Raw genomic sequence first — 11,647 nt, forward strand, 5'->3', positions numbered from 1 at the left:
TTTTTGAATGCTGACACAATGTTCAAAGGTCATACTCAAAAGGAAATGCTCATTAAAGCTTTTTAGATTTCAGATTTTTGAATTTGGGGTGTCAACCAGTAAGTTTAATGCAAATGTTGAAAAATTTTTTAAAAATCCAAAACGCATCTTGTCCCAAGAATTTTGGATAAGGAATACTCAACCTGTATTTCAATTGTTTGCTTGTTTGCTCTGTCTTCAAAAATGAGCCAGGTGTGGTGGCTCATGCCTGTACTCCCAGCACTTTGGGAGGCTGAGGTGGGCAGATCACTCGAGGAGTTGGAGACCTGCCTGGCCAATATGGCAAAACTCTGTCTCTACTAAAAGTTAAAAAAACACTTAGTCTGGCATGGTGGCAGGCTAATTTTGTAATCCCAGCTACTCAGGAGGCTGAGGCAGGAAAATAGCTTGAGCCCAGGAGACAGAGGTTCCCGTGAGCCAAGATTATGTCACTACACTCCAGCCTGGGTGAGAGAGTGAAACTCTGTCTCAAAAAAAAAAAAAAAGAATGAGTTTCTTCAAGAGAGAAATTGTACCTTGTTCATGTCCATCACTCCCATGCATAACACGGTTCCATAAGAACTCAGTCCTTATGAAACTCCACGCAGTAAGGACTCAGTTTTTTCTGAATGAACAGACCAAGTAAGAGCAATTACTTATTGTCATGTAGCTCAGATGAGAAAGGGCTGGGATTTGAGAAAAGGCTTTATTACTGAATAGGATCTGGATGGATGGATTCCATCACAGATGTAAAGCAAGACTACAGTAGTGTGTCCAACAAGATCGAGTGATAGCAGGTTGTAGTGCAGGTAAGTAGATATCCACGAAGGGTTGCAAATGAAGTGTTGACCTGTCCAAACAGACGGATGCAGTACAAGACAATTTATCCTTACAAGAAATATAGCAAATTGGAATTAGGAATATTTGTCATTTCAGAGGAGGGTCCAAGACAATGGTCCAGGATCCAGGATTGGGGAACCCCTTCCTGAGGACGATGACAGGTAACAAAAAAGCATCAAGCTGAAGCTCAGAAATCAGACTTGGGTGCCGGGAGAGGAGACTAAGGAACAGACTGAGATCCACTTACCAGACCCAGGGTATTGTCTCTGCATAAGCTCAGAGACAAAGAAAAATGATGAAACCACAGCTGGCAGACACGTAGTCATGTAAATCTCCTTAGCATCATTGCAGGATTTGTGCTGAAAGTCAAGGCAATGGTGAAGCTGCAGGAGGGCTGTAGGTGCTCATAGCTCAGGAAGGAAGGGTCTTTCAGAGACTAGAAACTAAGTCTGACTAAAACATTTGCAATCTTGGATTTCTTTGGGGATGTTCATTCTACTAACAAACCAACACCAATTTAATTTCCTGATGTTTATTTTGGGAGGTTTACAAGAATTAATTTCCTTGGAACTGATTTTTTTAAACATCCATTATAGAAAATTCTTTGTCTCACTTGTGAACACCTCTGAAAAAGAAGTATTATGTATAAAAGTTGGTACCTGTTGAACTATTAGAGTTGTGGGGAAAAGCCTTTACAGGGTTCACAAGAAAAAGCCTTCTCCAACTATGACTTACAGATGTACTCTTAAAATAATGACTTGACATATTTATATGTATATCGTTAGTTTAATATCTTACCTAATTGTCCAACAAACTAATTCAATGTTGTTTGCAATGCATTAAATGGACAAAAGATAAACTGGGTAATAGAGAATCCAGAGAGCCTAGTGGCCCATGAAATCACTGGATTTGCAAATTTATTTTCTCTTCAGCGCTGTGCACTATCTCAGAACAAAATCTGTTGGCAAAGCACTTTATTGGCAACCAATGGGTTAGAATATAGAGACATTAGGAATGCCACATGCGCTCCAACCAATGCTCCATCCAGGCCAGCCTAGTGCCAAAGCAACACGAGAGGATTTTGGAGAGCAAGGTTGCCCGATGTGGTATCAGTTTGTACTGTTGGAATTATTTCAAATATCTTCCCAAAATCATTTTGTGAACTAACATGTAACTCTAACCTATCATTTCAGACAAATCTCTTGATTTTTTCCCACAGCTCTCCCTCTTTGTGTTAGAGTTCCATAAATGGAATGCCCAATATGTGAAGAGAAAATTAACATTCCCCTTTTTCTACTTGCAGACTTCCAAACATTTCCTGAAACCTTAAACCCTTACTGATTCTTTAAACTGTCCCCATTCCACTTTTCTCTGCAGCAAGTAGCTCTCAATGAACTACTAGAAATGCACATTCTCAGGCCTCACCCAAGATCTGCTGAATCAGAAGCTCTGGGTTGGAACCCAACAACCTGCATTTTAACAAGCCTTCCAGATGACTCTGAAGCATGGTGCATACTGACAACTAATACAATGCATTATGGTAAATTTGCCCACTCACCCTCTGGCAAAAATGACATCTAATTGCATTTACTTTTTAGTTTGATGAGTACTTATCTCGGTATCTTTTAATTCACCTGATGTTTCTGTTGGTAACAAAATCAACAAAAATGTTGTAAATTTGGTACACTGAAATGCAAAATAAGAGTAAAGGAGAGGACACTGGTAGCGAAATCAACAACTATAAAGCAGTTTGGGGCAATTCAGTTTAGGGACAGGCATTATATCTCAAAAATCCAGTGAGCATCACATTATAAAAGCACAGCTCCAAAGGTGATGATTTCATGTGAGGACCCTTCAGTCACAAAGAGAGGATTAGCTCACGTTCATTATTTCCAAATTTCCCTCACCAAAGCACACATTATTAAGGCATTTTTGAGACATTTTTATCAAAATGAAAATGTGTTTGACAATGGAGCAAACTGAGATATATGAAATATTTACTTGTTTGAATATCTGAAGATACTAGAAATGCATCCTTAATTTACTCTGTCTTATATGAAATGTAAACCAATGCTATCCATTAGCTTCTAAACATGTTCCAACTGATGCATGTTGCAACTGTTCCAGCCCTGTTGCATAGGACAAGACTCAGTTTTTTCAGAATGAGCAAACCAAGTAAGACCAATTACTTATTGTCATTGAAGTTTGTGGTTTTTATTCAAATTTTATAAGGGTACAATATAATGTGTTTAATCATCATGGTGGCCACTTTTTATACATAGCTTTTTAAAAACTTAAATGCAAACTTCACAACCTTTGCCTCATACTGAATGAGGCCTCATAACAAGCCCTCCAGATGAGTCAGTACCAGTAGAAGTCTGATTTCACATTCCATGAGTGTTTGCTGAAGGAGAATGTATGTGCCTGTGTTCTGCTGGGCATTTCTGAAGGATATTGACAAGCACAGCATATAAATCCTAGGCTAGCTGTGTCACAGATTGGCACAATGGCAGAAAGAATATCTCTGAGAATTTACATCCCGGCAGAGGCAAATCAATCAGTTAACTATGGAGTAAAACATTGTTAAATTCAATTGGAAGAAAAAGTTGAAATTTTCTCATATTCTTTGTCATCTAATATCTGTGTTTTTCTCCATTCAGTTACTCTTCTCTGGATTTCAAATAGAATTTCTAATAATAAACGTGTACCAATTCTATCATCAAGCTGTTTATGTTCTTTACATTTCTGTTCTTGATAATTATATGCTAGTCTTTGAATATGAAGATAATGCTTCTGACCCAATATTCATAATGCATGTGCCTCGAGTTTTTATTTTTTGCAAGAGAAATAAGTTTATTTTGATCTGATGCACTTTCTTTCCCAGTCTTCATGTGACCAACAGCACCAACTGCAAGACTGTCTGTCACCTGAGTGTGGCTTGCAACCAAGCACATGTGGGAATTCAGTGAAGGCCCCTGCCTTGACCTCATTATCAACAGGAACCAGCCAAAGACAGTGGTCACTCTTTATCCATGTAAATAGACACCGTAATTTATTTTCAAAAAAATCCAAAGGAAAAAATTTAAGGCCATTGTAATACCAGAAATCTGCACTGTGAGTACTTGGAAGATGACAGTTGATAAAGCTGGGAGGTTTACAATGACTAGATTGTCAGAAGGGGTTAAATGTATGTTCTAATAATAAGAGAACAAGAAAAAAGAATGCCCTGGTGATGTGTAAATTTAAAATACAGTGGTACATTTTAGGAAAACCAAAAATCAATCCGTGAACTTTGAAATGAAGGGAGATAGTTCTGAGAGAACTAGAGGAACTGGACTTGAGATCCAAGATTACAATTTACTCAATTTTTTTATAGATACTTTAAGTATGGAAAATGTAATTTTATTCTTATAGATAGTAAGGTATAATACAGAATATAAAGTCCATTAAATTCAGGTGATTATAAATCCTGGTTTTCTTGACACTCCTATATCATGCTGATGGTTCCTGTGTGAATATTAACATTACCCCCTTCAATTCACAAGTGTCTTGCGCTGCGTGTGTGTGCGTGCATGCGTGCATGTGTAGCTTTTGGTTTTATTCTTGTTTGTTTGTTTTGCAAAAATGAAATAATAGCAAACATGTGATCCTGAAACTTTCTTCACTGAATACGTATCTTAGAATCTTTATTTTTCTTATTATTCAAAATAATTCGTTTTTAACCTACTACTTACTCATCATTAAATATAGTTATTTAATCCTCTTTTAAAACCATTTGAATTGTTTTAAATTTTGTCCTACTGCAAATAATTTCATCATATTCTTTTAACCTATAACTGCACATATGTTTTAGTATTTCTGTAGGTTAAATTTTTGGAAATGGTATCAGATCAAAAAAGTTAACATTAAAGTCATAATCAATATTCCCAAATGTAGACACATTTTTGAATCTTCAATTTAATCACTTTCATAAAATTTCAACTTTCCTTAATAATACTTCCAATTTAAACTAAGGAGCTTTCATTGTTTAGGAACACAAAGATTTCTATCAGAGGGAGGACAAAACGTGAAATATTTTGTTTCGTAATTTATTTGTTGCAAAAAACATCACTGCTGTTTGGAAATTGAGAAACTGTCCAAACAAGTACACTAGGGACAACAAATGTGAACTGCCTGTCCGCACTGAGGTTTGAGAGCCACAGGAGACTTGAGACTTCTTCTAAGACAGTTTAAAGAAGTCTCATTTATTTGTCTTTTTATACAATGTAGCAAATCAATATATTAAACAATATAAGAACACCAAGTTTTCTTACATATAAAACTAGAGTAACCTATCAAACAAAGCTGTTCCACGTAACTGAGAACTCATTAACCCTGAGGTCCTAGGACTATATGAAGTCAGTGCAATAGCAGGCGATAGCCTGTCATGTGCAACTAGGGCTGCTGGTGGGGAAAAGTACAACATCCCAGATTCGTCAGCGATGTGGCTGGATTGTTGGGTGTGAGAAATGCACCAGCCCTGACTCAGAGATGCCCTCTCTTGCTCATCTTCCTGTCATTCTGGTGCTGAACACCTGTGCCCACCCATAGTGACCTGTGACCGAGGGCATGGGCACAAACACCTTCCCTATCTCCCTGTCTTTTTTCTTTCCCTCTTTTCCCTTTATTCATTCCACTATCCTTCTTCCTCCCCCTCACAACCCCAACTCTTTTCATATCATCAACAAATGACAAGTACAGGCCCTGAGGAAGACACAGATGACTAAGACGGAGCTTCTGCCCTTGAAAAGCCCCTGATCTAGTCTGGGAGACTGACATATAATCAGAGGATCAGATAGCCTGATGAATACCATGATCATGTGCCTGACACCTTAGAGTAAAGAAAATATGGCAACTCATGTTGCTAGGAGGAATCAGGACAGCTTTGCAGAGCACCAGGCATTTATGATGTGTCTGCAAGTTCATTGTCTTTGAGTGTAGGAAACCACCGTTGGAGCATATAGGCTGGACCTAGGAACCCTGGGCTCTGCACCAAACACAGGTTCCTGAATGGAAGATAGGTGACATTGTCACTGTCCTCAGTCCCTGCCCTGGCTTGCCTAGAAGGCAATAAATTAAGTTGTTATAGGTGGTGTGTACTTGTACCTAAAGATGTCACTGCTAGCTGAGGGGAAATAAGCCCCTGAAGATTGTTAGGGCAGTGAAATTATTCTTTAAGATACTGTTATGGGAAATATATGACATAATGCATTTAGCAAAGCCCATAGAACCGTACAACACAGGGACTAAATCCTAATACAAACTGTCGATGTTAGTTAATCATAATGCATGAATATTGGTTCATCAGTTGTAACAGATGTGCCACACCAACACAAAATGTTAATAATAGGAAAAACCAGAGGCTGGTGGGGAAAGAGAGTATACAGGAACCCCATATATTTTGCTCACATTTTCTGAAAAACTAAAACTGGTCTAAAAATCAAAGTCTATTAATTTTTTTAAACATGAAACAGTATGTCTGTCTTATATTAGTTCCCTGCCTTTGTGAAAATAAGAGCAGACTTTTGGTTTTTCTTCTTTAGGACAAGAATTATATTTTTATAATAACTCCTCCATTACTTTTGATATATCTAATTATTTCTTTAATAACTGGATCAAACACTTTAATATTAATGAAGGTAGAGCCGATAGGATATCCTGGTAGACTGGAAGAGACAGTGAGAGAAACAGAGGCATAAAGGATGATGCTGAAGTTTTTGGCTTGAGCAAGAAGAAGCAGGGCTGGTACTAGGGTGAGATGTTGAGGGCATAAACTTTAAGGAGGCCCTTGCATAGCCATGCAAAAGCAAGGTCAGCACTTCCTTGATGCTCTGAATGCCTTAAAGATTGTGCCTAAGTGGTTAGCTTACTTCACTCTTGTCCTAGTCCTGACTGGATCAATGGTATCACCATCCACTGAGTTGGGGCAGGCTGAGCAGAAGCAAATTTGGGGAGGCTGGATTGAATATAGAAGCTTGGTTCCGGACATGTTGACTTTGAGATGGCCATTGAACATTCAAGTGGAGACATCCGGTCGTCAGCTGGATCTCTGAGTCTGTATCTTAGGAAAAAGACTGAGACTAAAGTTATGTATTTAGAAGTTATCACAAGACTAGATGAACTCATGAAGAAAGTGAATGTGAATGGATAGTTAGATAGATAAGGGAAGAGTTTCAAGGCCTGAGCCATGAAATACTTCTATTTGTCAGAAAGAAAAAGAGGAGCCAGCAAGGAACCTTGAAAAAGAGCAGGCAATAAGAGAAGGAACACTGGCAGTGTATATTCCTGGAAGATAAGACAATGCTTCAAGGAGTAGAGAGTAATAAATTGTGTTTCATGCTGCTAGAGTTGAGTTAGACAAAGCTTGAAACTAGAACTTTGGTGTTAGCAGCATTGAGGTCATCGACGATGTTGACTAAAACAGTTTTGGTGGAGGGATGATAACAGAAGCCTGAACAGAGTGCACTGAAGAGAGAAGAAGAGAGGAGAGAAATTTGATTCTGCATATACATAAAACTCTTTCAAGGTCTTCTTTTAGAAAGAGGAAGGAAGATAGAGAGAAAGACAGACAGACAGAGTGAGAGAGATGAGAGAGAAGCCAGAGGGGGAAGAGAGGTCCAGAATTTAATACTTTCCCAGTTTTTCCAACTTGCATCTCAACCCCTTATGTCTGGGTTTTAGCAGTGGATGCTTTGAGATTCTAATATTTATCTCCTCAGAAGGCGAGATGCAGAAGAGGAGATAGGAAATTGAGATAATAACTACTTTCTTCTGATGGGTGGGAAAAATTCTATATGAGAATTTTTCTACCAAGACACATGTGAAAGGAAGTGGCAACATGTGGCAATTCATCTAAGATCAGCAACTTTTTTCTCTGTTTGAATTTGTTCATTTGGAAGGTATTTGTCTAGCTCTGCAACAGAATCATTACTTGCTCTACCAACTTTTCTAAAGTCTCACATGCTGATGCCAGTTAAGAAAGAATACATTTTAGTCTGTCAACTTTTGCTTACAAAAGAGGATCTAAAAGTGTGTTCCAAGGTAATTTGAACAGACTCTTTCAAGATGGTGCATATTTTAGTAGGTCCACAGAACAGTAAATATAACTTGATAATCACCCCAAACATTTCTTGAATTGGAAAATCGAATTGGCAGGTTTGCATAATAAAGGGCTAAAATTATGAACCACACAAGATTTGCCTGAAACTTGATTGTTCAGGCTCACAATTCTCTACTGAATACTCTTGTGCTTGCTTTTGTATTTATCCATTTTCATGTAACTGCTTAGAGCAGACATTTCTTTTTTAAATCTTTTTTCATAAAAATAAATTTTAATAAATATGCCGGCGGATGGTAGTGATGCCGACCCTACCGAGGAGCAGATGGCAGAAACAGAGAGAAACGATGAGGAGCAGTTCGAATGCCAGGAACGGCTCAAGTGCCAGGTGCAGGTGGGGGCCCCCGAGGAGGAAGAGGAGGACGCGGGCCTGGTGGCCGAGGCCGAGGCCGTGGCTGCCGGCTGGATGCTCGATTTCCTCTGCCTCTCTCTTTGCCGAGCTTTTCGCGACGGCCGATCCAAGGACTTCTGCAGGACCCGCAACAGCGCAGAGGCTATTATTCACGGACTATCCAGTCCAACAGCTTACCAGTTGAGAATGATATACGTATGTCAGCTTTTGACAAGAATTGCAGCAGGAAAAACCCTTGATGCACAGTTTGAAAATGATGAACGAATTCCACCCTTGGAATCAGCCCTGATGATTTGGGGTTCAATTGAAAAGGAACATGACAAACTTCAAGAAGAAATACAGAATTTAATTAAAATTCAGGCTATAGCTGTTTGTATGGAAAATGGCAACTTTAAAGAAGCAGAAGAAGTCTTTGAAAGAATATTTGGTGATCCAAATTCTTATATGCCTCTCAAAAGCAAATTGCTTGTGATAATCTCTCAGAAAGATACATTTCATTCCTTTTTTCAACACTTCAGCTACAACCACATGATGGAGAAAATTAAGAGTTATGTGAATTATGTGCTAAGTGAAAAATCATCAACCTTTCTAATGAAGGCAGCAGCAAAAGTAGTAGAAAGTAAAAGAACAAGAACAATAACTTCTCAAGATAAACCTAATGGTAATTATTTTGAAATGGAAACTGAAGCTAATCTGGATACAAGAAAAATGTCTCACAAGAATCTTTTCTTATCTAAGTTGCAACATGGAACCCAGCAACAAGACCTTAATAAGAAAGAAAGAAGAGTAGGAACTCCTTAAAGTACAAAAAAGAAAAAAGAAAGCAGAAGAGCCACTGAAAGCAGAATACCTGTTTCAAAGGGGCAACCAGTAACTCCTGAAAAACATCGAGCTAGAAAAAGACAGTCATGGCTTTGGGAAGAAGACAGGAATTTGAGATCTGGCATGAGGAAATATGGAGAGGGAAACTGGTCTAAAATACTACTGCATTATAAATTCAACAACCGGACAAGTGTCATGTTAAAAGACAGATGGAGGACCGTGAAGAAACTAAAACTGATTTGCTCAGATAGCGAAGACTGATTGTGTTTGTAAAAGCTTTATGAAAGGACAGTTAAGTATTTTGATCACTGCATTTTGTTTGAAACTTGTCATTGATGTATTTTAAAACTCCTGTTTAAAGCATTACAGTATTTTTCTGTGACCATCAATTAATATGAGGGTTTGTGCTATAAGAGTTAAAGCATATGCTATCATTGTATTAAGAACTTTATTTTGATAAAATGTAAATTTGTTGAACCCTGCCACATTTAGTATCCCCACCCCCAAAACCTGTTCCAATGAAAAAATTAAAACCTGTTACGAAAAAAAAAATTCAGTTAACCTATTTTGCGTCTGTAGGCTGACCTCAACCCTGTAACATAACCCATTAAAATGAATTTTCTTTTTTTTTTTAAAACAGAGTTTCTCTCTGTCACCCAAGCTGGAATGCAATGGCACTATTTCAGCTCACTGCAACCTCTGCCTCCCGGGTTCAAGCGATTCTCCTGCCTCAGCCTCCTGAGTAGCTGGGATTATAGGCACACACCACCATGCCCAGCTAATTTTTGTATTTTTAGTAGAGGCGGGGTTTCACCATACTGGTCAGGATGGTCTCGAACTCCTGACTTCATGATCCACCCACCTCGGCCTCCCAAAGTGCTGAGATGACAGACGTAAGCCACTGTGTCCTGCCTAAAATGAATTTTCTAGACGATCGAATAACAGTAGTCCTTTGATAGGAGATAATGACTTGGTTTATGGCCTTAATATACTACTTAATTACTTAAGATGTTTATTAATAGAATGATAAATGTACAGAGTAACCTATAAGTGTGACATACTTTTGCTTTCAGTAGTTTCATGTAAAGAAAAAAACGAAAATAGTAATACCTGAGGACCCATGGGAATGATAGACACTAGGGAGGTAGGGAGGGGAGCGGGAGCAAGAGCTGAAAAACTACCTACTGGGGACTCTGCTCGCTACCTGGGTGACAGGATCATCCGTACCCCAAACCTCAACATCACACAGTACACCCAGCTAACAAACCTGCCCATGTGTTCCCTGAATCTAAAAAAGAATCAAAATAATTGTTTTAAAAAAGAAAAAGACAATAGAATTACCCACGGGACAAAATTTGTACTATTAGCAAGAATCATTTGTGTCTCATTTAGAAACAATTTGACTTTTGTTCCAGTGTTTAAACTTTGACAAAAATGGTTTTGAATAGCTCTTTATAACCTGATGCCATAAATACAAGATTCTCTGATACCTTCATTTAATGTATCAATATTGGGCCTAAAAGAGTATTCTATAAAGCTTAAATTGGTATTAACTATGACCATCTTGATGTCTATGATAGATAATAAACAAGGTCATACATACCTAACTAAACAACTTTGGTTTTTCACCAACATTTTATTTAAAAGATTTAGACTAATTGAATTATTTAGCATTTCGAGTCATGTGCTTTATTTAGCAAGTGAGTAAAAATATTGGAATATTGAAGTATTTGCATAAAAAATCAAATGGTAGTGTTTTGTGATCTCTATTGTATTTCCTATTAAGGTTTCATATATTACTTTCCCATTGTTCCTGAATTTGAAACATGGATGAGTACCATAAAAAATAAATAAATAAATATGCCAAACTAACTCCAATAGCATCCATCATATCATATGTATTATATAAATACATATTTTACCATTATAATTGACAAACCAGCAATTATGAGCTTGATTTTTGTGGATGCATTAGGATCAGTGTTTCTTCATAGGATATAATATTTTGTAATTTCTTATTCTTTACTGCTTGCTACGCTGTAAAACGTTTATAAAATGAGTTGCTTTTGGGGTGTGAAATGAGCAATCATCAGAGGAAAAGCATTAAGGACAAGAAAGTGGAGTGAGGATCATGAAGCACGTGCATTTCTTTCTCAAGGTCGTGGGTAAATTTCAGCTCCATGGAAAATCTTGAGAAAGAATCCAGCAAGAATGAGATCATGAAATGTTAGCTTTCCCCAAGTAGAAATTCCATAATAGAACTATAAAATTGCTGCTTACAAATTTTTTCTTCTAAATTCTACTTGAAATTAGGGAATTGAAAGGGCCAGGAGGGACCTTGGAATTCATCTAGTCTGAACTCATTATACATAGGAAAAGCTAAGCTGAGCCATTCTGCAAGTCACACTAATGTGATATAGAAAATACTAGAACCTAAGGTTCTGAATTACTGTTTCAGG

The 11,647-nt window shown here is 37.8% G+C and overlaps 1 protein-coding gene across 1 annotated transcript; it reads left to right on the plus strand.

The window, feature by feature from the left end:
* The first annotated feature begins 4,470 nt into the window (after positions 1–4,470).
* LOC129526087 (telomeric repeat-binding factor 1-like) lies at positions 4,471–9,222 on the plus strand. Its single transcript, XM_055359455.2, has one exon. The coding sequence runs from the start codon at positions 8,238–8,240 to the stop codon at positions 9,165–9,167; it is 930 nt and encodes a 309-aa protein (XP_055215430.2). The 5' UTR covers positions 4,471–8,237; the 3' UTR covers positions 9,168–9,222.
* The last annotated feature ends 2,425 nt before the right edge of the window (positions 9,223–11,647 follow it).

This window comes from Gorilla gorilla, chromosome 14 (genome assembly GCF_029281585.2).
Source record: "Gorilla gorilla gorilla isolate KB3781 chromosome 14, NHGRI_mGorGor1-v2.1_pri, whole genome shotgun sequence".
In the NCBI taxonomy this organism is placed as follows: Eukaryota; Metazoa; Chordata; class Mammalia; order Primates; family Hominidae; genus Gorilla; species Gorilla gorilla.

Excerpts from the sequence above, each read along its gene's own strand:
- LOC129526087 (XM_055359455.2), top strand. The coding sequence starts at position 8,238 with ATGCCGGCGGATGGTAGTGATGCCGACCCTACCGAGGAGCAGATGGCA.